The following is a 25,928-nucleotide window of genomic DNA, read 5'->3' as shown; positions in this document are numbered from 1 at the left end:
CAATTCGATTGAAGCAGTATGGGCTTTCATGAAATTGTAAACCATGCGTTTATGTTGTGTCAAAAGCAGTATGGGCTTTCATGAAATTGTAAACCATGCGTTTATGCTGTGTCAAAAGCAGTATGGGCTTTCATGAAATTGTAAACCATGCGTTTATGTTGTGTCAAAAGCAGTATGGGCTTTCATGAAATTGTAAACCATGCGTTTATGTTGTATCAAAAGCAGTATGGGCTTTCATGAAATTGTAAACCATGCGTTTATGTTGTGTCAAAAGCAGTATGGGCTTTCATGAAATTGTAAACCATGCGTATACAAAAAAAAAAAAAGATTAGGCAGCTTGAGCCTATACCTATAATGTATGAATGCACCAGGTGTGAGTACTGAGTAAATTCGGTGTCCCCACAGCCAGTGTTTTGTTTTCTTTCAGGTTGCCACAAATAGTCTAAACATGGCGGGTCTACTTCCACCTCCGGAAAAGCTCGACCTCGATGGGGATAATGGCACAATTGCCATGCGTTGGGAACGATGGAAGAGGGTGTTCAATATTTATATTGATGCTACGGAAATCAAAGGCGCTGAGAAAAAAAGAGCGACATTGTTACTCTTAGGTGGACCTGATTTGCAAGAGATTATTTATAATCTACCTGGAGCTTACGTTGTCACTCCTGCAGAAGGTGAAGATGTTTTTAAAACGTCTATTGAAAAACTGGATGGATACTTTCTCCCAAAGGAAAACAAAATTTATGAAAGACACTTATTTCGCCAGATAAAACAAGAGGAAGGAGAGAAGTTTGAAAAGTTTGTTATTAGACTTAGAAACCAAGCATCAAAGTGTAAATTCACAAATACAGATGAATTCCTAATCGACCAAATCGTTGAAAAATGTTCGTCATCAGAACTTCGGAAAAAGATACTTACTCTGGGAAATGATGTTACACTCGATAAAATTATAAACGAAGCTAATACTCTAGAAGCGGTAGAACATCAATTGGAAGGATATGGATTTAATAAGAATGTGGCAACCACCAGTGCTGATGTTAATGCCATTGGTAGTCATCCAGCTAAACCAGGCCCAAGTAAAACAGGAAACCGTAAATGTGGCAGGTGTGGCTACGCGGCGCATAGTCTACCCAATCAAGAATGTCCTGCGAAAAAGAAAAAATGTCATGCGTGTGGTAAATTAGGACATTTCATTGCGTTATGCAGATCAAGACCACAAAAACGGAAAATGGATAATAAACTGAATGATGACACAAAAAACAAAAGGATTAGGAACGGGAAAGAAACAAACTGCATTGATGATGGTAATTTACCGGAAGATGTACAATACGTATTTAACATGAATGATGACTCTACGATTGAATGTATAATAGGAGGGATTAAAGTAAATATGTTGATCGATTCGGGGTGCAAGCTAAATCTCATTACTGACAAGACTTGGAAAACTTTGAAACAGAAGAGAGTGATGGTGACCAATCAAGTTAAAGGGTCAAACAAAACCCTGTACCCTTATGGAAGTAAAACACCCTTGGACGTGAAAGGTACATTTGAAACCATCATTGGAACGAATGGGAAATCTGTGCAAGCTGTGGTGTATGTAATTAACGATGGATCGAGAGATTTATTGGGAAAGGAAACTGCCATGAGTTTGGGAGTGTTAAAATTAGGTGTTGGAGTTAATGAAGTGTCACAAACACACCAACCGTTCCCGAAATTTAAGGATGTACTCGTTGAAATACCCATTGATGATACCTGCAAATCTGTGTCACAGCCTTATCGAAGAATACCAATTCCGATCGAAAAAAAAGTCGAACGCAAAATACAGGAATTACTCGACGCAGATATAATTGAAGAAGTACATGGACCTTCCAAGTGGATTTCACCTGTGGTACCTATACTTAAAGATAATGACGATTTACGACTATGTATAGACATGAGGCGTGCTAATTCAGCTATATTGAGGGAAAACCACCCCCTGCCGTGCATGGATAATCTGTTGCCCAAGATCAAGAAAGCCCAATACTTTTCAAAATTAGATATAAAGAACGCATTCCACCAGGTGGAAATACATCCCAACTCCAGGCACCTAACGACTTTCATCACTTCCAAAGGCCTATACCGATACAAACGATTGATGTTTGGGATCACTTGCGCACCCGAACTTTTTCAAAAGATATTGGAGCGAATGTTGACCGGCTTAGACGGAGTTATGAACTTCATCGATGATATCTTGGTTTATGGGGAAAACGAGCAACAACACAATGAACGATTGGCAAAAGTTTTACAGACCCTAAAAGAAAACAACGTGTTACTGAACGAAGCTAAGTGTGTATACAAAGTACAAACAATTAATTTTCTCGGACATGAGTTGACACCAAATGGAGCAAAACCGCTGAAAAAATATATAACCAGCATTGCCGAGTTTCGCGCCCCCAAAACGTTAGAAGAACTTCAAAGCTTCTTAGGTTTAGTCAATTATATTAACAAATGGCTACCTAATCTCGCAACTATGACTGAACCATTAAAGATGTTGTTGAGACTTAAGAAGGCAAAAAAGGCAAGCATAGAGGACTTATGGACAGATGACCAAGACAAAGCATTTCGTCAGTTAAAGCAGGCGCTATCTACTATTAAGAGTTTGGGGTATTACGACGCAGATGACGAAACAAAAGTAATTGCGGATGCAAGTCCAGTAGGTTTGGGGGCCATATTGATACAAACCGATAGTAGAGGGCCAAGAATAATTGCTTTTGGTAATCGAACACTGTCGAAGCTTGAAAGAAAATACAGCCAGACAGAGAAAGAGGCGCTTGCGCTGGTATGGGCTGTAGAGCACTTCAGCATGTTTTTGTTTGGCAAGAAATTTGACCTCATCACGGACCATAAACCTTTGGAATTTCTATTCGGGCCAAAGTCAAAACCATGTGCGCGTGTGGAGCGATGGGTTCTGCGTCTACAGAGTTATCAGTTTAACATCAAATATAAACCAGGAAAAGTCAACATCGCCGACCCACTGTCTCGACTTTGCACATATTCAGAAATCCCTTCAGGCAATATTGAAGATTACGTCCATAACATAGTGGAACAGGCTCGCCCTTGTGCGGTATCTATGCGAGCTATCATCGAAGCCTCCGAAAATGATCCTGAAATTAAAAAAGTTAAAAGAGGGATTTATAATAAGGACTGGGATGCATCTGTAAAGGAATTTAAGATTTTCGAACAGGAGCTTTGTTTCTATGACAATATTTTGTTAAGAGGCAGTCGTATAGTCGTACCTAAAGTATTGAGAAAGAGTGTCTTGGATGCAGCTCATGAAGGCCACCCAGGGATAGTGGCCATGAAAAGTCGCTTGAGATCTAAAGTCTGGTGGCCACGCATAGACAAGGATGCTGAAACAATAGTAAAACAATGCAAAGGATGCACGCTAGTAGGGCTGCCGACACCTCCAGTGCCCATGAGACGAAGGGAATTGCCTGTAGCCCCATGGATGGACGTAGCGTTGGACCTTCTCGGGCCGCTGCCGAACAATGAATATATATTGGTGGTTATTGATTACTTTAGCAGATATAAAGAAATTAAATTCACTAAAGCCATTACAAGTTCACAGATCATAAAATTACTAAAGGAAATGTTTAGTCGCTTAGGTTACCCTACCTCCATCACTGCGGATAATGGCCGCCAGTTCGTAAGTGACGAATTTAAAGAATATTGCCGACAGTGCAACATAAAACTTTTTCACACGATTCCCTATTGGCCGCAGCAGAATGGGGAGGTAGAGCGGCAAAACCGCGACATTTTAAAACGGCTAAAAATTTGTCAATTCCAAAAACGAGACTTAAAGGAATGCGTCTGGGAATACCTAATGATGTATAATTCGACTCCACATACTGTGACAGGGAAAACACCGGCTGAGTTGTTTTTCAGAAGACAGAACAAGGATAAAATACCTTCTCTACTATACAGGGAACACAGACATGATGATTTAGACGTTAGAGACAAGGACGCAATACACAAGGAAAAGGGGAAGGAATATGGTGACAGAAAGAGAAAAGCTGCAGAGTCTACAATAAGAGAAGGTGATAAAGTCTATGTTAAAGATATGGAAAGACAAAATAAGCTAGCAACAAACTTTAAACCAATCCCTCATGTGGTGGAAAGCACTAAAGGTGGAGACGTACAGTTGAGAAATGAAGAAACGGGGCAACAACTTAGACGTAATGTTATTCATTTAAAAAGGGTCGAAGGAGAATGGAAGATTCAGGACGGAAACAAAGAGAACATACAGAACAATGAAGATTGCGAAGAAATAATACAAAACTATTAATACTTAGAAACTATAAGTGATTATTTTGTTAATTTTGATATCGTAAAGTGATTGATTAGTTACTTACCGAGTTGGTATTTGTGTCAATAAATATATTGATTATCCAGTGGTTGTTGTAATTGTTAGCACACATCTTTCTTACAATTATGATAAGGAAGGGATGTAGTGTTTGTGCATATCTATGTCTCGAGTTCACGGGTAGCGGGGAGGCAGTCACGTGAGAGCTGTGAGCGTGTGCGGACGTACTTACCTGGCTACTGGTGATATAACGAGCCGATACATAATACTTTGGAGTGCCTGTAGTAAGTGAGTACTACAGGGGCTTTTGCAGGTTTACCGATGTCTGTATTCCAATGTTTGTAACATTGTTATTATAAGAAAAAAAAATATATATTATCAACTACAGTTGACGTGAAGTTTGACAGCGATGATGACATAAAAGAATACAAGGCGCTGGCCAGGCGTGCGTCGCGGAAGCAGCACGCGCCCGCCCCGTCCATCAGTGCAGGTAACTGTTAGGGCATCCAACCCGGAATTTCGAAATTCCGGAGATTCGGAGTTTATTCCGATATTTCATCTCCGGAATAAGGGTCTTTCCAGGCTACTGTAGTGTGTACTTAATACTATATGTATACTTAATACCTATAACCTAATGTTGCATATAACCAATAAGTATCTATACATGGATCAGTATTAAACGAACGTTCGATCTATTCGGTTGTTTCATTAATACAATACAACACCTCATGGCGACCCGGCCAGGATGCACACTACACTATATTCGCCAAAAATAATATAGATGGCGCTGCCTTTGCGCTGACGACTTTGAAATAGACTACTCTGGGCGCCATCCCACTCGCGTCAGACAGAGTACTGCGGAGCAGAAGGAAAGAGGGAAACCACTGCTCTATTTTTCCCTAAAAAGTAGCATGGAGAATGCTACACCGACAAGAGCGTGGCTCTTAAATTAGTGATGATGATGACATACATAGCGGTCAAACACCCCTCCTTTTTGCTTCGCCGCAGTCGGATAGAAAGTAGTAGACTATGTCACTCTTCGGTCAATAGTGTTCGGGCTAGATTGTGGCAGCCCGTTGAATTTTCAGCGGTAAATTGAGTGTGTGAGCGTTACTTAGTCGGGATCAGGATAAACCGCGCTCCGGGGTTACGATGTCGGAGTATTCAATCAGGGACTTTCCAGGCTACTTTCCTCAAAAATAATATAGATGGCGCTGTAAACATTTTCCTTCGTTTAACCTTCCAATTTCATGGATAATAGACTTATGCATCTTTTTATATTTGTTTTTTGGTATAAATGATAACCCTTTTTATTACACCCAGGTACAATTACGTCTTCCACCCATTATTATACTGATCAAAATAAAGAGAAGCAATATAGGTAGCAACATAATTCTATACATAATGTGATCCAAATATCAGGCAACAATTATTATTATATAAGCTTCTGTCATTACATTGTATTTTTTAATAATTATGTTACCGAGTAATGAGAAAATATGTAATTATCACGTTAAATCTGCACAACGCCATCTATATTGTTTTTGGTGAACGTAGCGTGGAAAGTCCCTCATTGAGATATAAAGTTCGCCATAGTTACTCTATTATCGTCCCCACTGCTGGGGCACGGGCCTTCCCTATGGGTGGATAGGGAGATCGGGCCTTAAACCACCACGCGGGCCCAGTGCGGATTGGTGGTTATTAACGACTGCTAATGCAGCCGGGACCAACGCCTTAACGTGCCTTCCGAAGCACGGAGGAACTCGAGATGAAAACTTTTTTTTTTGTGGTCACCCACCCTATAAACCGACCTTTGCGAAAGTTGCTTAACTTCAACAATCGCAGACCGAGCGCGTTTACCGCTACGCCACCGAGCTCCTCCACCCACTCTTTTTAAGTATACCGTCCTATTCGTAGTGTTTACTTTTATGGAATAAATAGTTTGTGTTTTATTACAGGATGCGGTAAGGAAGGTAGTGCTTTTAAGAAGAAAGTGACACAGTGACCCGTAGTGTTACATTTCGTACTTTATAACAGTTTAAAATGTATGCATAATGGTATTGGTCGATTCCAGTACACACCAACTAATTTTATTACCTACCTTTTGTAATACCTGTAATTTTTTTTTCGCCGAAAAAGAAACGGACGGGTAATCAACAGGCATAAAATTTAAGGAACACACGTCAATTTTAGGCAGAAATTTAAACAACCCTTTAAAAAAATTAGATTGGCCAATAACCCGACAAAATTGAATTGACAGCACACGTCAAACGGGTGCCATACCAGCGAGATGCCTAATTCGTCCAGTTATTCATTCGTTCGCTCATTCATATTAAATTAACAGCTGTCAATCATCTGTCTCTTTCCTTTTCAGCAGATAAGAAAATGACAGGTATAACTTAAAGTACAAATAAGTGTCTCCAGGAATCAGGGCCATTGGGTCTAGTGATTGATTCGTCTTTAAGTATAATAAGATTTAAATGAGAGAGATATTTTGTTGGTTGTTGAATCAAGTGTAAGCATTAAATTGATCTACTAGGATCTGAATATTATACCGTACAAAGTGAATAAATGGACACAATCGTTGTGTGAAAACAAAAGGTGTTCAATATTTAAATACACATTCTGTTGATTTTAAAGTCAATAGTGGTGCCGATTCCTGTAGACACCATCTAATTTTAAGTTATACCTGTCATTTTCTTATCCGCCGAAAAGGAACGGGACGGGTAATCGACAGGCATAAAATTTAAGAAATTTATCCTTAAAAGTTATGAGGTCCAAACTACGTATATGAAGGTACCAGTTAGTACCAACTATTGGTTATAAATAAACTACTCTATAAATGTGCGCAGTTTGTTCTCACTACATACCTATGTAGAGACCTATGTAGTGTTACTTCAGCTACAATCAAGCTGCAATGAAACCTCCAGTCAGCGGACTTTTTGTACCTGATACATAGTTTTTTTTATATTCTACTCACATAATATCTTTCAAATTCTATACTTTTTAATTTAAGCACTAGATGTACGAATAGGTAATTTAAGTGAAATTATAGTCTTAAATAGGTTATTTTTTATTATTTTAGTGTAAAAGTTACAAAAGAATGTCATTGAGAGAAAAAGTCCGCTGACTGGAGGTTTCATTGCAGCTTGATTGTAGCTGAAGTAAGGATGTCAGAACATTTTTTTTTGTTTTGTTGAACAGAATAAATACAGATCTAAAAGTTAATACCAATTTATACTTCATCAGACTTAACTTTGGGAAATATCCCGCTGGCTGGAGGTCGGTTAGAAAACTTTGTATTTCCGTTTTTTTAACGGAACAAATTCTGTTTTCAGGATAATTCAGTAGAACAAATTCAGATCTAATTCTCTGCATCACTCTTATGTCTCCCAGACAGGGGATCCCGCTGAGTGTAGACACACGTGTGGATGAGCGTCTGACGAGTGATATGAAGACCAATACAGTGACCAACACACTATTCTTACGCACGCTATAATAACATCTTTAGGGTCAAAGCATATCTGCATTTGCCTATGCATCTATCCTATTCTGTTAGTCAGAACAGTCATTTGCTAAAGCGAGAAAAGCGATCATCTGTGGCGCGATCGCACGCGACAGAATCGAGGCAATGGCGTTGTATTATTCCTTATTCTATAGCAATATCATGCAGGTATGCTCAAAAGTGACAGCTAACATTTCAAGGTTATCCCAGCTGACGTCATCTCACCCTGCGTTTCCATTTTGTAAAAAAAATACCCACGACCAATGTTTTGCATGGAAATTTTGAACTTTTAGTAAAAGATAATAAAATTAAAAAATCAAAATCTTTATTTTTAAATACAGGTATACAGAAGGATGTTATATAAAGTAATGTGTATTGTGGAATGCAATAAATGATATGATTATGAAGACTTAATTTTTATAATAAAATTTACGTCCTTGGAATGTTGGAGATATCAATGTAAGTAACACGTCATCAAAGGGCAATGGCGGCTTGTCATAGGATTGAGCAAACCTGGTTTTCTTATACCATGAATGGAATCATTTTGTTGTGAACATATCCAGATAGGTAGGGGTAGGGTAGGGCCTTGGGGTAGGGTAATAAGAGCAAATCTGCTGGAGAAGACGTGTATGTTTTAAGAAGGAGAACACCTAGAGAGATCATCGGAGCTTCACACTTATCCGGGTCAAATAAAAAAAAAGAACGATATTGATATGATATAAATCCGCAGAACCTTTTACCATTCCATTCGCGAAGGCAAAACTGCAGGACTCAAACTCAAACGCATACCGGTGCCGACAACTCGATAGCGCCTTTGAGATTGACCTGAGACATTAGTACCTACTAGGCGACCCTACTGAGTACTAAAGATTCAAGAGCCTTCCTTATTAGTGACTAGATATGTCTTGTGTGGCGAAGCAAAAATAATATTGGTTATTTCTATTTAGATTAAGACATTAACATTTGTTTTGATAAAACAAAGGGAACGATTTAGTTTACAAAAACCATATTAAATCATAATATATCACATCTATTTGGTCAGTCTTTCGTTTTGAGACAGCGTCATCTCTTGACTCTCGGCGTGTGTACTTCAGTGTCGTCGAGTCGTTCTAGGATAACACGCGCTGCAACAAATTAAGAACGTAAGTTATAGCACACCTCGGACACGGTGTCGGTTGTGGATCTTAATAATCCCCAGATAGGCATGCAGGCGTGATTTCATGTTGGCTATAAATATCTTGAGTTAAAAGTTTTAGTTTGCGTGTAGTAAGTACGATCATACATATAAACTTTTATGAATGATACGCACTCACCTCGTTTAGAGTCTAACAAAACTTGTGCCGCGGACAACGGTCTCTTGTCAGCGAGTGTGTCGTCCTCGTGGCGAGGTAAGCTGTGGAGCTGCGTAGCCGGCTGCCGCCTCAACGCCGCTGGCTTCATGTCGCTCTTGCTGCGGTCACCCGCTATCATCGCAGCATTCTTCCTCAGGTCGAAGTAGCATATAGGATCCGGCGCTGGTCGCTTGACAGCGCGTGCCGAAGATGGTGACGCGTGGTGAGACTGCAAACATAAACAATATACATCCCATTAGGAGTCAGTTCAAATACAAAAACAATTAAAAAATGTCGGACGGACGACATGGTCTGTAGAGCGCCACACAGGAGGAACAAACTCACGTACGCACATTATGCAGCTGATAACCATATTATTACCATTTGTTCGTCGCGCCTTCTGGTAAATGTACTTATAACAAAAGCAGCCAAGAAACCGTCGTCTCCACGCACCTGCGAGCGTGTCGGTGTGCTGTAGTCGACTGTGTGTCCGGGGGCGCTCCGGCCCGCCTCTGTGTCCGAGTCCGAGTCGTCCTCGGACGGCGCGTAGCTGTCGTCATCATCACTGGCCGCCGTGTCGGCCTCGAGCGCATGCGTGGACTCGGCCGCAGACGCGGCACCGACCGACTCGTACTCGTCCCCGTCATTCGCTGCCGCTGACATCGTTATCGGATCCGCTGACATCGCTATCGGATCCGCTGACATCGCTATCGGATCCGCTGACATCGCTATCGGATCCGCTGGCATCGCTATCGGGTCCGGTTCCTCTGGCTCCTTCTTCACTTCTGCCTCTATCTCGCACTCGTCCCCGTCATTCGCTGCCGCTGGCATCGCTATCGGATACGCTTGCACCGATATTGGATCTTTTGGCATCGACATAAGAACCGCTTGCATCGATATCGGGTTCCCTGGCATCGCTATCAGGTTCGCTGGCATCGCTATCAGGTTCGCTGGCATCGCTATCAGGTTCGTTGGCATCGCTATCGGGTTCGCTGGCATCGCTATCGGGTCCGATGGCATCGCTATCGGGTCCGATGGCATCGCTATCGGATCCGCTGGCGTCGCTATCGGGTCCGCTTCCTCTGGCTCCTCCTTCACCTCTGCCTCCATCTGCAAACTGTACATAAGCCACCATGTTAGACCATGGTGCAGCGCGTTAGAATGTGTATATTGACTGTGTGTAAGGATTTGTGTGTGCGTATGTGTGTGTCCCTCACCCGTCCCCGAGCAGGATGGAGTCGGCCAGCAGCGCCTGGCGTACCCTGTGCAGCACCGCGGCCACCTCGTCCTGCAACAAAGCCCGAGCTGAGCACGCGTCCGCCCCCCGCGCCCGCCCCCCCGCCCCCCGCCCCCCACACTCACGTAGGCCCGCGGGCCGGGCACTCGCAGCGCGTAGTGGCGCATATGCTGGCCCGCCGCCTCGCACGCGCTGCACAGGTCCACGTCCGCGCACTGCACGCACACGTAGCGGAACCTGCAACCAGCACACGGGTTGTAGCGGAACCTGCAACCAGCACACGGGTTGTAGCGGAACCTGCAACCAGCACACGGGTTGTAGCGGAACCTGCAACCAGCACACGGGTTGTAGCTTGCACCACGCCACCTCCTCGCCGTGCTCCTGCCAGCACTGCTCACCCCACTATGCTCCCGCCGCAGCCGTTGCAGCGGTACCCCTCGTGCAGGGCCTGCTCGCGAGCGCTGGCCCGCGGCGCCGGGGCCTCGAACATCTCCGCTTCCATATCATACTCTGCAACAAGACGGAACGTTGTTGTCTGTCGACTATAACCAACCCTAATGCGGTACACCCCGCCCCCCTCACCTGCACCGGCGACGTCGTCGGCGTCGCCCGGCACCACCGCGCTCGCCCGCTGCCACGAGAACTCGCCCGCCGACAGCGTCGCAGGCTGCGCCTCTCCTGCAACACGCACATTCATAGTCACCCGCCCGATACCTTAGTTTTACTCATCGTAAGAAAAAGAACAACAGTTAATCTGCCAACAACTTCGCTTAAAGTGCTTTATAAATTGGTAGGTACCTGGAATCTGGTGAAAATCATCGTCTACGATTTCTTCGAATATATCCTCCTCAACGTTATCTTCACCATCAAGGACTCCAGTTTCTTGTGAAGCTGAAAACAAACAAATAAATAAAAAAAAACTGAAAATAAATAAATAACTACTTTAGTAAAATCCACGATCATACTGTATTCGCGTGATTATTTAGAAGTAAGAGTAATAAGCGAAAGTGATGTATGGATGTCGTAAGTAAAATTCTGTGATTTCTGTCTACCCTAATGTAAAATAGGCATGGCTTAGTGTTATGTAATTCAGGACACCATCTTATAGGTATCCTTTACCTGGTCATCTTCACGTTCATAATCATCCGCCCGATTCTGTCAGACACACACAATCCCTTCTCATCTTTAATTTACTCATCCTAAGAAAAAGTCAGCAATATTTGATCTACCACCAACAAATAGGTACCTGTATCACCTGGATTCTGCTGAAAACGATCTTGTAATATGTCTTCTACAAATTTGTCGCCAATTTTATCATCATAAGCGCCGCCAGTTTCTTTTGAAGAATTATTTAACACTGAAAAGAAATAAATAAAAAAGAAGTTTATTGAACCACACATATTTTTACAAAATTGGTTACTAATTACAACACATTATCAGTTGTGGCCGAAAAGGAGGAGCCTCAGCATGGCTGCTGCTTTTCAGTCACCCCCTGGTGAAATGAAATAAATGATGTTTTAAAGAAAAGCCAAGTCAAAAGTACTCTAAACCGGCGAGTATGTATGGATAGTGTATGCCCATGGCTTCGCTCGTCTTAAGTTCGGGGTAACATGGTTCCCTTTTAAAAATGTACCAAGACCTACCTTGAAAACTGCGAGAAGTCCCATATAAAATTTCACTCCCTCTTTCAAGGAGTTGCAGGCAGATTTCAATAAAAATATGCACGACTTTTTGTTAGTCACAAATATTCTGCATAACAATTTTTATCTTTCTACCTTGAAAATTGCAGAATTTAAGAAATATAAAACAAAAATTAACTATTAGAATGGGGAGATTGTTAGATAGATATCAAATGTAATTAAATAGATAAGAAATGTAATTAAACTATGAACACAAAACATTGATCTTCACTTATACACTTTCATGACACTATACTTTATACTTTTACTTACTACTATACGATACTTTATACTTTTTTGTGACTTTCATTTATTTTATTCTTATAAATTATTATCCATGTTTAAAATGTAAAGTCTTTGTTGACCTGAACCTTATATTTTAAAAAATCTAAGTATTTCGAAAATATCTTTATTCAGTAGGTAACATAGCTACACTTTGTATCATCATTTTTTACATAATGAACATATGATCCAACTGCATAAAACTACTGCAACTTCTCAACTTGTATAGTCGGGGAAAAGCCTTGTACCAACTGACCTGCTGACCATGGTTGGCATAACTTGCACAGTTTTATTACTGTAGTGAGGCACACACTGAATACCTTTATCCTGTGTAGCTGGCACAGGTTCTTCCCAGTTTGATCCAGAAGGCATGACACTGCTAAGATCCAGTCCAATATTCTTTAACATTACAGGCACTTCAGGTTTAAGCCTTGGCTTTGTTACTTTATTCTCTATCCAGACCTCGTAATTCAGTAAATCTTCCTCTAGCTAAAACAAATTAATTGTGAACAAAATGATTTATTTACAGAACAACATACTAGTTACAAACAGTTCATGGCTCTTGTTAGATGTCTATAATTAGACACTTAAATTGATTTTATAGTAATGTACTTACATTTAAATGATCTTCACATATATATATACTACCAGATTTCGGTACATTTGATTTATTGACTGCGGTACACCATTGTACTCTCACAGATTTCGGTACATAAAAAAAGTGCTTGTTAGGATTTTTCATTACGGTATTTTTGCAGACGGGAACAATACAAGAAATGAGAGGATCTAATTTACGTGGTTCCACATTCATTTTTTATTAAGTAATTGGGAAACGGGAATTTAATAATTTATCGAAAAATATCACAAACAAACGCTGAATGATGACTTTTTTTTTTTTGTTTTCCCCGAAGGGTAAGGCAAAGTAGTGTTGCCGCTCGATAGTGCCCTATCGATAGTTTTCGATCGAACTATCGATAGTTTACCAAAAAACGATAGTATCGATAATTAATCGATAGTATCGATACTCTCACCCACAACGACGACGCTCAACGACGCTCTCATTAGTTGTCGAGTCGCTGTGGCCGAATACGGTCAGGAAGGATTGATTTTTGAGTATCGATACTATCGATAGTATCGATAGCTCTTTTTTGGCGATACTATTGATAAGCAACGATAGTATCGATAGTTAAAAGATGAAAAACTATCGATAGTAGCGATAGTGGAAAAACAAAAAACTATCAATACTATCGATAGTATCGCTCTTCGATATTGCGCAAGCTATCGATAGTATCGATACTATCGATAGTTTTGTATGATCGATAGTGACCTTATATCGATCGATAGTATTGTAAAAAAAATCCTATCCACTCCACTTAACAGTGTTTTTTTTAACTTTAGAGAATTGCCTACTTCAAAACCAAATATCCACTGCAAAAACACCCACGTAATATAAAATATATTAAATACGAGCTTTAAATGGTGTGAATTGTTCCACACAATGCTACATTCAATACTATCGAAATTAAGGTCACTATCGATCGTACAAAACTATCGATAGTATCGATTCGATAGCTTGCGCAATATCGAAGAGCGATACTATCGATAGTATTGATAGTTTTTTGTTTTTCAACTATCGATAGTATCGATACTATCGATAGTTTTTCATCTTTTAACTATCGATACTATCGTTGCTTATCAATAGTATCGCCAAAAAAGAGCTATCGATACTATCGATAGGCCTATCGGTTGGGTAGATGATTTTGGCTGTTTACTATCGATAGTAAAACTATCGATTTTTCGGCAACACTAAGGCAAAGGGAACTATGCCCATACAGCCATGTCTGACGTATTTTTTTTCTTGATGATTAATGTAATGATGAAAGGTGATGATGATGAAACCTAAGCCCCCACCCTCGGAGTAGACTCCTACTCCGAACCCCAAACGAATTAACTCAAAAGTCCGCATAAACTTTTGAGTTATGAAGCGGCTTCCCGGCACGAAGCGAAAATAGGGAGATACACTTTGTTTATTGAATACTCCAATATAATAACACTCGCGAATGTCTTCCGACTAACTTAATGCGATAATAATAATAATAATAAAACACTTTATTGCGATCATTAACCACAAAACACCACTTCGTATTAATTATTTAGATTACCCAATGAAGAAAGCAACTGTCCCGTTCCCGTTTCCCGCCGAAAAGCCTGAATGATGACTTTAATGCAACTTTAATGACAACAAAGAATGACATTGTTTTTAATTTTTGGCCTGGTTACATAGACCTTTAAGGCCACAAAGAATGACAATGACATCCCCACAGACTATATCAAGCAGCCATATTTTAAATACGCATGCCAATTGATATTATACTGCTGCCTTCATTCTATCAATAGTAGAATCCAATTTACAAAAAAAAAAAAATTGTAACTTCTAATGCAAAAACCTTGACAAGCAAAATTACGTGTCTCCTATTTAAATAAGTACTTTCGAAATAGCGAAAGAAAACCACGGCTTAAAAAATTGAAAAGTTGTCAATTACGGCGGACTAGAAATGTCAAATTCAGACATCAGAATGACTGGCCATTTATTAATTTTTCAGTTATTGGTGCTAATTCCTGTAAATAAAATCTAATTTTATTTTAAGTTATATCTGTCATTTTCGGGGGATCATTTTAAAGGGACGGGTAATCGACAAGCATAAAATTTATGGAACACACGTCAATTTTAAGCACAAATCTAAAACAACCGTCCAAAAATGTTACATTGGCCAATAACCCGACATAACTGACAGCAGCAACGGTTTGCACACCAGCGAGATACTTTTCGATTCGCCTGGGTTATTCATTCATTTACTCATTCTTCCTAAAATTTCCTTTTCGGCGGATAAGAAAATGACAGGTATAAGTTAAAGTAAAATTATTTTTATTACTAGGAAATTACTAGGAAAATGTACTATTCTGACAACTGTTCTTTGCGCCATGTTATTACGCAAAAGGTATCTATAAAATAAAAAAAAAACGTACATAAACAATACGAAGTCGCAGGGAAACCTAATAATATAGAATATTATATTATACCTAAATAAAATAATAAAATAACATACCTTTCAACATACTATTACAGTACGAATGGTCGAAGTGCCTTTCTCGGGTGTAATTATGCTCAACCTGGGGATTTTCATTTTCTGAAACAGATACCAATATACCTAATACATATAGATAAACCAGTATGTAACTGTAAAGTTGTGTCAATGTCAAACAAAAATTGATGCAGGTTGGTGGATGAGGCTCTGTTATAGAGCAACACGGACCTCCGCGGGGCTCTGTCTGAGAGTCAAGTTACAGTTAGCTCATAGAGTTTAAAATTTTGAAGTTCACATTTTGCAGTTTTTTGTTCAAAGCAATAATACGAAGCAATTTATCCGAAGATAGGTATATATACCATTGTATAGGTACCTATCTGTCTTGTTCTTATCCGCCGAAAACGAAAGAGATGGGTAATCGACAGGCATAAAATTTATAGAACACACGTATATTTTATGCGGAAATACCTATAAAAACCCTTCCAAAAATGTATACTGGCCAATAACCCTACAGATTTAAAGTTGAGAGCACACGTCAAATGGGTTGCTTATCAGCAAGATGCCTATTTTATTCGCCCGGATTATTCATTCATCCGCTCATTCATTTATTATTACATCACCATTACCTCTTTTCGGTGGATAAGAAAATGACGGGTATATATAACAAAATAAAATTGAGAGGTGTCTGCAGGAATCGGGGCCGATATCCCACCCACCCTTCAAATTTATTAACACTGAATCCTTAACTTCGCTCAATTACAATGGAGAGTGGTTAGCATGTAGGCTTTAATACATGTGTGAATAAACTAACAATAGGTACTAATCTTGAGGACGAAATGCCTAAACAGATTAAAATGTGAAGTAATAGATCACGTTCACGTGGTCGGTCTTTTCGTAGTACACGAAGTCGTTTAAACTAGTTATTTAGAAAGTTAATTGGTTGTAAATACTTACCAGTATAATTCTCGTTCAACGGTATTCCACTAGCAATCTCTTCTTCAGTGAATAGAGATGGGTACGCCTTGCCTAAAAGATGGGATTTCGCAGTAATGAATTTACTTTCGAAATGCTTTTGACACACAAAGAGCTTCGAAAGTTTACTTTTTGGTGTATCTTTTAAATTAACCTGCTTCTCGAGACACTTCAACCACTTATTAAGTCTTTTCTCAGTGCATGGAAAATGATGCAAAATAGCGTCCTGTCGCGAACTTTCGCAAACACAACACTTGTAATACATTTTCTACGGAAGAAAACGAATGTGAAAAGATTCACTGGGCTTTGTATTATAAGTCTTTAAGATAAAGTTGAGAGGATAAGCACAAATAGTCAAATACACTTCACTCGATCACACAGTACCATGTAACAGTGTTGCCCAATAATCAACGGTATATCGATAAATAATCGATTATTGGGCAACACTAAGTAAAATTATTGAAAATTTCAAATGGCCGGCCGATATATATGGCCTTCACCGCTAACCAATCACAGGCTTGCACAAATGTCATACATCATTAAACAATATGGCGCCTATTGACAAAATTCGTTCCACGCAGATTACACGGGGGTAGTTGGTGGAATGGTGTATGCTTTTTCTTTTAAAACATTTGTTTTTCCTTTTCAGTAGCTGCAATCCATAAACTGCATAATTCTGGTTTGTCGGGATATCTGTAAGTTAGATCAAGATTTGACTTTATAGTATTTTTAACTTTATTGCGTAGAGAATATAGCATTCTAATTATTACAGTAAAGCGGTAATTACACTACCCAATCTACCCACCCGGTGGGTCAAGGTCACATCGAGATCACTAGCTCGTGGTTACCATGGTTACTCCCAGCCAATTTGCTATTAGACTTCCTGATCGGCAAGCCGGTAGGATGAATTGGAAAGTGTAATTAGCGCTTAAGAGCGATATTACAGTCATGAGCAATATAATGTACCCACTTTAGGACTCTGTTGCACTAACATATTTGACATTTAGTGAGACTTACAGTTCAATTTGTCAAAAAAGTTAATGTGACATGGTACCAAAGTGTATGACATATTAAGGCTCGTGACCATACATCTTTCCATCAATCAATCAATAATACTTTATTGCACAACGACATATACAAAGGACATAAACATACGAATAAAAACATAAGTTAAGTTAATTTGGCTAATATAAGTTATATGTTAATTTTAGTGATAATTTTGGGAAACTTTGTAAACTTAAATTTTAGTATGTACCTACATTTCATTTTACCTTATTCGTACAAACTCAGCAACCTAATTGTAATTTGGTTCCCCAAGATACAGGCTGTGCCTAGTTTGGGGACCTCTGCTCAGTTTTTAAGAGATGGATTTATTTTTGGGTCTAAGTTTGAATATATCTCTGTATTTATAATTAAATGAATGTACCTAATTAAGTCCTATATCGGATACAATAAACAATATTTTCATTTTTTTTTTCAAGTACAATAAGCGGCCTTATTGCTAAATAGCAATTTCTGCCAAGCAACCTTAGGGCCAATCATGACTTATTATTCAAACAAATATCGACTATACTGTGATCGTTATTTGTAGGGTCGTATGTGATTCGTTTGCTGATTGACGGAATACCATGGTAGGACAACGGTAATACTGACGCCACACCATCTACAAAATTGGTACCGATAAAGTTAAGAAAAATCGACTTTATTATTACTGCACTGCGATCGTTATTTGTAGAGTCGTATGCTGATTAACGGAGTAACACATATTAAGTGTTGTACTTCTCGGTAAGACTACTGGGAATAGAGGTTAGTAAAGCAACTATCGATCAAGACAACACTGTTAATCATTATACGACGCTACCTACAAATTTATAACGATCACTGTACAGTACCTAATAATACGTGCGGTCGATTCTTGACGAATGATTGATAGATGTAAGTAAAATCGTTCTAATACGTCAAAGTATTATTTACCCCTTACTTGGGGTAATCTTCACTTCACGGAACTAAATGACAATTAGTTTTAAGGTTATGTTTAGAACAATATCTAAAAACGCTTAAATGAGCCCTTGTTTTATCTTAAAAAACGTTACATTTAAAGTGAACCCTTACGAAACCACATCAAGTGAAACATCGGTTCTACATAACTCAAATAAAGTAAAATATTAAAATACTTACAAGTGCAAAAACATTCGTCAATTTTCTTCTCCGAATCGCTTTTGCATGCATTTACACTGCACCAAACCATTTTACACGATTAATCATATCAATCCGCAAAATCCTACACAAGAACATTTCGTGTATTTAACTAAAATTTTATAACTTTCGTCAAAACTTGGTCAAAACCCGTACTATTGTCCAGCCAAAGACCTTGTATAGAATAGACGGATAATATTTTAGAGTGACGATCAAACTATCACAGCTCTCTTTCTTCCCTATGGCAACAATCTCTGTGGAAAAAAGAAACAAACATAGACAAACACCGCTGTCTAGAACGTCAGTGTTTACCGTTTTGAGATGTTGTGGTAGTCAGCTGGATACCAAACCTGCCGTTAGTTTTTTGGTGTTTTGGGACGTTATTTTAACTTTTTATATAAACAATCTGTGAAATAGTTATTCATTATGAACCATGGCTTGCGTAGCTATTGGTTGTGAGAGTAGAATGGGTGTTATAATGGAGAACGATCAATGTCTCACCATGGGTAAGTTATCGACCATATAATACATGTTTGTGTGCAAGAAATACATTACCTGGTCTGGTTTTTGTAAAGTTTAGTGAGCCCTAAACACGATGCAGATGCATATTTTCAGCAAAGCCGTCCCATTTGTACAAATAATTGATTTCACATTTTACGTTAATCAGCTTTGACAGATCATGTACCCAAAGTATTATAAGTAGTGTTGTCCTTTGATGTCGATAACATAATATTATATTTTAATGTATCATCTACATGTGTTATTCTATTCTCGTTTAATTTATTTTTCGACCTGTTTCCGATTTGTATGAAGATTACATAAATATATTGTATTTTCCAGATTTTCTAAATATCCTAATTTACGAAACCAGAAATTAAGAAACAATTGGATTCAGACCATGAAACGAGATGATTCTCTCTTCTGAAGGACGCCTTCTCCTTATTTAAGCCTGTGCTATTTAATGGCAAATATGCAAGTCGCATGACGCCAAAGATAAAAAAAAAAAAAAAAGCCTGTGCTAATTACATTTCGATGTATCTTGCTTTCTATCGAGCAGGAAACCAAACAAAAATATTACATAAAGATGCAGTACCAACAATATTCACTCACATATCTCACATAAGGTGAGTTTAAGTTTAGTTATAAGTTTGTAGATGAATTTGCAGCTATTTCGTTTTTGTATTCTACATTAGCATGGAAAAAATAATTCAATACAATACAAATATTCTCTATTGCACAAAATAATTAGTATGAATAACTATTTTGGTAATTACCTGTGATTATTCCTTCTATAAATAATTAGTATGAATAACTATTTTTGTAAGTACCTGTGATTATTCCTTCTATGTGCAATGTGTAAACATGTAATTCTTGTGTATTTGTGTGCTCCACGTTAATATGTGCCATTCTTGCAGGTAAAGTTATAACGACCAGAGCCGACACTATACACTTCTAAAGAAAGTGAACATGAGGAAAAATTTTTTTACCACCAAAAATCGGAATTGTTAAGTGCTTCGTGGTCATTGTATTCTAACTATATTGAATAAAAATCTTATAAAGAAGTATTTGCTTTTATTATATACTAGAAGGTCGAAGTTATTTTGAATCTGTGTGTTAAGTAATCAATTATCAGTTAGCACTTTAAATCTCCCGCTCTTCCTATATCCATTCCCATACATCCATTCATTCACCCCAACGACCCATTTTCGCTCTCTTCAAAAGCGGTCGTCAAGTGTGCGTACGGACATCATAACATATTGTGTTGTGTTAAAAAATCATAAAAACTACCTAAGTGACCATCTCCAGCTTCTAAACTTCACCGTGAACAAGTAATAAGGGGCGCCCCTCAGGAACAGCATTCCAGCCAAGACAAGTTCAGAGCCTCATCACACGTGAGTCCGTTTCCCTTTTCCATCTTTTAAAGTGCTCACAACCCGACAAGGCAACCCTTTGGATTTACAGTCGTGAGCTATCGAAATCATTAACACTGTGAGCACACCGTACGGTTCTTCATAGGTATCTATCTATTTGGGAACGAATAGGTATCGTTTTGATTAAAATACTTGTTATCCACTCCGATATGGATACAAGGGCCTTGTTTCTGCATTTAATCACTCAATTTGTATGTACAAAGTTTTAGATCTTGGCCTAAAATAATATCGATAAAGACATAGAACATCCCTAGTGGTCGTGACACAAAATATATACAAATAAGTACGTTTCTATAACAAACCCGCTACGCAAGTACAAAAGGCGTTACGACGATAGTATATTTATCTCTTTTTAACTTATGACGGCTCACATGAGTGCGAAAAACAAAATCTATGTTTTTCTTTCGTCTTAAATATGCTCCGTCTATTCTATACAAGGTCTTTGAAAACTACCGATACTATCGATAGTATCGCTCTTCGATATTGCGCAAGCTATCGATACTATCGATAGTTTTGTACGATCGATAGTGACCTTAATTTCGATAATATTGAATGTAGCATTGAGTGGAACAATTCACACCATTTAAAGCTCGTATTTAAATATTTTATGTTCGACAGTATCGATACTATCGATAGGCCTATCGGTTGGGTAAATGACTTTGGCTGTTTACTATCGATAGTAAAACTATCGATTTTTCGGCAACACTACTTTTTACACAGAAACTTTATCGTTTATCGGCATGAGCAACGGGGAGAATGTCAACCGCGTCACTCGCGCGACGCGCAATCAACTTCACCCCCGATGCGCCATTTTATGAAGATGACAGCTCAATTTGACGTTGACTTGACGTTTCTTTTTTACAGTATTATATGGCCATCGTTCTGTACGAGGCTAATAATTTTCCTGTGCTTCTTTGTTACAAGTGTGTCAACTCAAGCCCATTGTGTTTCATTCATTGTGTTTTCAAGCCCAGTGATTCTTTTTCACATTCAAGATGCGCACTCCAATGTGTAGTATTGACGGTTGCCGTAACAGGCGACAGGACGCACATTTACATGCTATTCCAGTGGCAGATGAGAGAAAACTCGCCAAGTGGTTAGATTGTATTAACTCTCAAGCTCTCAGAGGTACTCCAAAAGCAAAACTACGTCGGCGTGTGGTTTGCCATATACATTTTGAGCAGCGATTTGTCAAGCCTAGTTTTCGCTTGAGATACAGTGCTTATCCCTCATTGTTCACGCCAGAAGAAATTGCGAGTGGAGTACCTAGAGTACCAATTAAAGATTTTCGTAAGTACCTACCTAGCTAACCTATAAAACCAAAGACCTTGTATATACTTGGTCTTAGTATAAAACAAAACAACATAACATTTTTGGAAAAAAATATTTTTTTTTTTGGCCTGGTTACATAGACCTTTAGGCCAGAAAAAAAAATATCTTCTGGTATTTATTAGGTACTTAGGTACAAGGTCTTTGATTAGGTATATAAATATGACCAGTTTTGTTTTTAATGTTGTGCTTATATGTGCAATAAACCGTTTTTATAGTATATGATTATTTTCAACCGCCTAATGGTTATTTTGGAAATTGGTTTGAACAAATTACAGTTGTATTACCATCAATACAATACAAAAATTCTTTATTGCACTTAAAATTAATATTAAAAATAAACAATTACAATCAGTTAGATAGTACAATAGGCGGCCTTATTGCTAAGGTAGCAATGTCTTCCAGGCAAAGGCAAACCAAAGGTGCTGGGAGTATTACAGTACTGTACTGCAAGTTGGCAAGTGCCTACTCAATTAAATGGTAGCCAGAACCTAATTGTTTTCACATTTACTTATATAAGTGAGTAAGTAATGAATACATGATTATTATTTCAGCAAACAAATTTGACCAACCAGCCATAAAAAGACATGTTGATCATGCATATTGCAAAACTGAAGAATTTGCTTCAAAGCGGGCAAATTTACCTGGTAAGTGTTTTAATTATAATATTAAAATAAAAGTAAGTTTTCTCAAGTTTAAAAATTAAAACCCCACTATCTACCTACTACCGAATAATCACGCACTATCACGGCCGGTTATTTTCCTACATATCATTCTCACGTTATGTCTATGGCTGCTCATATAGAAGATGACAGATTCACCCCGCCCCTCCTTATTACTTATCTTCTTCCTTCTTCTTTTTTATCTATTTCCAGCCAGCCGCCACAGCGACATGACATTTTCAGAGCAGTCTAACTCAACTTCGAACAAAAAAACAAATGTTCCATACATTAGCAAAGACCAAGTACCTATATGGAGTTTGCGTGGCAAATAATGGCGGCCTAGTGTCTTTTCGCTTACTCGGAAGTTTCTTTCTCTTCTTTTTCTCAAACTGTCATCTGGGCAACAGCCGTGTGTCATCCATATTGCTTTGGCATCGCGTATTGTGTGAGTTTATTTCGGTAACTATTTCTGCAAAATAATATAAATCAGCAGCAAGTGATTCATTCAATTTTAGTACATAATAGAACATCTTTGGTGCGTTTTGTGTGGTTTTGGTAAAATGCCACCGAAAGTGAAAAAACGGTTTATAACTTGTGAAGCATGTGAGCGAACTAGACACCGTGACTGCAAAAAAAGAATGTTTATCGCTAAATTCCCTCTGGATGAGGCTCGGTAAGCATTGGATTACTTATTTATAATCGTAACTGTGAAAATAATAGTATTTCAAGCTAGAAACGAATAAAATAGGTTATAAATTTTACATTTACTAGTGATGTAACTCTTACTATCTCATATCGTATATCGATAAGTATGGGATGTGCGGCATTTTTGTTTTGAGTAGGTGTTGTATCTCAAAAATATATTACACTCTTTATCATGGATTTATCTAAAGTAAAGCAAAATGTATTCTTTACTCTTGTTTTTTCTACAGTCAATAGTTTCTAGTAAACTTCGATTTTTTTAATATTGATGAATCTTCACCCACCCAACATATGAATTTGCTAAACAGTGAAAGAAAACGCCTTAAGAAGACAGCCTAACTATATTATATAATTGCGTATCATAGTATGTGAAATGTAATTTTTAAATATTTTTTAGATGCAGACAATGGGTGAAGTTTGTTGGTAAAGAGGATTTTATATATATATGTACCTATCAGAAATTGCATTCATTAAAATATGTATGCGGTAATCATTTTGAGGGAAGAGATTTTAATATGAAATGCAATCGGCTTAAGAAGTCTGCGGTACCCATCAAAAAATTTAAAGGCAGATCCACTGCCAGGTGAAATGTTACTTGAATTTCCTTGCTATATTCAAGCTATTGATTAGTCAGGTATGTAATCTCTCTTACTTTCTTTTATTGAAGGAGTCTGCAAAACATTCACATTATTTCTTTACTAAGTACCCTAATACTTATAAATCTGAACAAAATGTGTATTTCTGTTGTGTAAAATAAAATGTCTGTTTTATCTGGTATTATACTACTTTTAGCAATTTAATAACATCGGCTAATAGTTTCCACTTTACCAAACGATCCATCGACTTTTTAGTATTTTTATTCTAAATTTTTGATTTACAGAATCTAATATTGTTATGTTTCTATGCTGTTCTGGGAGCAAATAAAAAACATAGAATACGTTCAGCTGCTTGTCTTCCCGGGCATGTCGTAAAAACCGACAGAGGGATTGCGTCCTCTAACATGATGGACTAATGTTATGGGCGATAGGCTGATCCCTTATCACCATAAGGTTCATCATATCCATCTTAGGACTTCGTATCAACAGTGGCTGCAAGTTGTCTTTGATGACTTGTGGCTCTGCCCACCCCATTTGGGATTACGGGCGTGAGTTTATGTATGTATGTATGTAGAATCTAATATGCCAAGAGAGGTGGTGGAGCAAGAGATGAGCGTTAAGAACGTTTTTCCTGGGACAGGTAAAAATGATTTAAATAAATTGCAACAGGGAATGGCAAAATCGTAAACGTTTATATAGTATACTCTATATAAATCGTTCGGATTTTGAAAATTAGTAATGCTCTATGAAGTTCTTTGGAAAATTAGGGTATAGGGAGCACGTACATAGGACAGGTTTGGGCATGCCCAATGCTCCGTTGTGTATAAAATGGGGACTTTTGTAGTTTTATATGATGTACCTTTGTAATTAATGTATAACCTACTCTATTATCTCATGAGACTGTTATTGATCCATATAAATGAATATGAAATACTATAAATAGGTTATTTGTAGTTCAGAGTCTATAATTAAGTCTAATATTGTATCGATCGAAAATAACAGTGGCAGAAGTCTGAGAATGCAACTCACTGAAACATTACTTTTCAGAAAATGTCTCTCATGAGCACAATTATTGCAAGAGGAGACTGCATGAAGACCATTCCTACAACAAAGTAGAAGTTGCAGAGAAACATACAAGAGTCGAAAGTGGTAAGTTGTATGATATATTATACACAAATATCTAGTTACGGGCAATTATTTTGATATTGTTTTACTTTTCATATTTATCTACAGATAGAACACAAAAAAAATTGCCCTCGACAGAATGGACTAGGTATGGGTGTGGCGTAGTATGATGTTTATTTGTTTCTGTTGATTTAGAGCTCTTGTAATGTTATTATTTTTTTTTATTTTGTGTTTCTTATTTCAGATGCACCCATTTACTTCACTCCTCGACGCCCTAGATGAAGAAGGCGTGTGTGATTGTCACGAAAAAATCTCTGACATCAATTTGTGCAAGAATTTCTGAGTACACGAGATCCAGAAAACAATCCATTAAAAAAATAAAATAATAAATAGCATTACCTATTTCATTTCAAATTCCCATTCCAAATAAAAAATTGATTTTGTCACGAGGGTGAAAAGAGGAGGCGATTTAGGCTTAAAAAGGCTAAAATTGCTACCACCCAAAGCTACTAACTTCCATGGCAAATAATTCAATTTAAAAAAGAAAGAGTTGTCATGTTCTATAAGAGCAGTTTCCACAGAGCAATTTTTGTACTATGGAACATTTCCGGCTGATGCGTAGCATCCCTACTTGGTCTGTGTTGTTATACTAATTATCTTTGCGAGTGCCAGGGTCTCTTTATAGTCTGTGCGAGTGCCGGAGTGCGTAACTATTATCAAAACAAATACTACTCAAAAATGACAAAAGCAAAATGATATCACTGAAGACATTATTTATCGGATTATACATGAAGCTATAATATTGAAAACTAATGACGTTACCTGACACCTGAAGAGTGAAGACTGAAGACATTTTCTGGGTGTTTCTCCAAAAAAGATCAAGATCACCAAAGACTAGGCTGTATGGGCTAAGTTCCCTTTGTCTGCCCGAATGGGCAAATATTAAAAAAAAA

The 25,928-nt window shown here is 38.2% G+C and overlaps 2 protein-coding genes across 26 annotated transcripts in view; one reads left to right on the top strand and one right to left on the bottom strand.

Moving 5' to 3' along the window:
* The window catches only part of LOC126377819 (uncharacterized protein K02A2.6-like), an 86,293-nt gene that overhangs the window by 42,023 nt on the left and 18,342 nt on the right, over window positions 1-25,928 (top strand). For 9 of the 16 annotated variants that reach the window (XM_050025723.1, XM_050025722.1, XM_050025724.1 and 6 more), the window contains one exon: window positions 22,445-22,537. In XM_050025723.1, coding sequence (XP_049881680.1) covers window positions 22,445-22,537 — 93 coding nt within the window. Of the gene's footprint in view, window positions 1-427; window positions 4,718-6,300; window positions 7,186-18,956; window positions 19,755-20,045; window positions 21,852-22,444; window positions 22,538-25,928 lie in introns of those variants that run through there. The other 7 variants (XM_050025711.1, XM_050025713.1, XM_050025712.1 and 4 more) reach the window with 5 other exon arrangements.
* On the bottom strand, window positions 8,156-25,862 carry LOC126377848 (protein ref(2)P-like). Of its 10 annotated transcripts, none has more exons than XM_050025833.1 (14): window positions 18,613-18,790; window positions 16,942-17,127; window positions 16,417-16,488; window positions 15,484-15,564; window positions 12,697-12,865; window positions 11,662-11,772; window positions 11,214-11,306; window positions 10,998-11,093; window positions 10,814-10,925; window positions 10,541-10,682; window positions 10,396-10,466; window positions 9,632-10,295; window positions 9,161-9,407; window positions 8,156-8,971 (listed from the first exon to the last, which is right to left on the bottom strand). In XM_050025833.1, exons 5-14 carry the CDS (start codon window positions 12,782-12,784, stop codon window positions 8,910-8,912), a joined length of 1,686 nt encoding a protein of 561 aa, XP_049881790.1. In that variant the 5' UTR covers window positions 12,785-12,865; window positions 15,484-15,564; window positions 16,417-16,488; window positions 16,942-17,127; window positions 18,613-18,790; the 3' UTR covers window positions 8,156-8,909. The 10 variants fall into 10 exon arrangements, with proteins under 10 accessions (XP_049881790.1, XP_049881789.1, XP_049881791.1 ...); XM_050025832.1 differs by having other exon boundaries at window positions 16,970-17,127; XM_050025834.1 differs by lacking the exons at window positions 16,942-17,127; window positions 18,613-18,790 and adding an exon at window positions 16,589-16,717.

The sequence above is a fragment of the Pectinophora gossypiella genome, chromosome 24, assembly GCF_024362695.1.
Source record: "Pectinophora gossypiella chromosome 24, ilPecGoss1.1, whole genome shotgun sequence".
NCBI lineage: Eukaryota > Metazoa > Arthropoda > Insecta > Lepidoptera > Gelechiidae > Pectinophora > Pectinophora gossypiella.
This window is presented reverse-complemented; position numbering and strand designations above follow the sequence as displayed.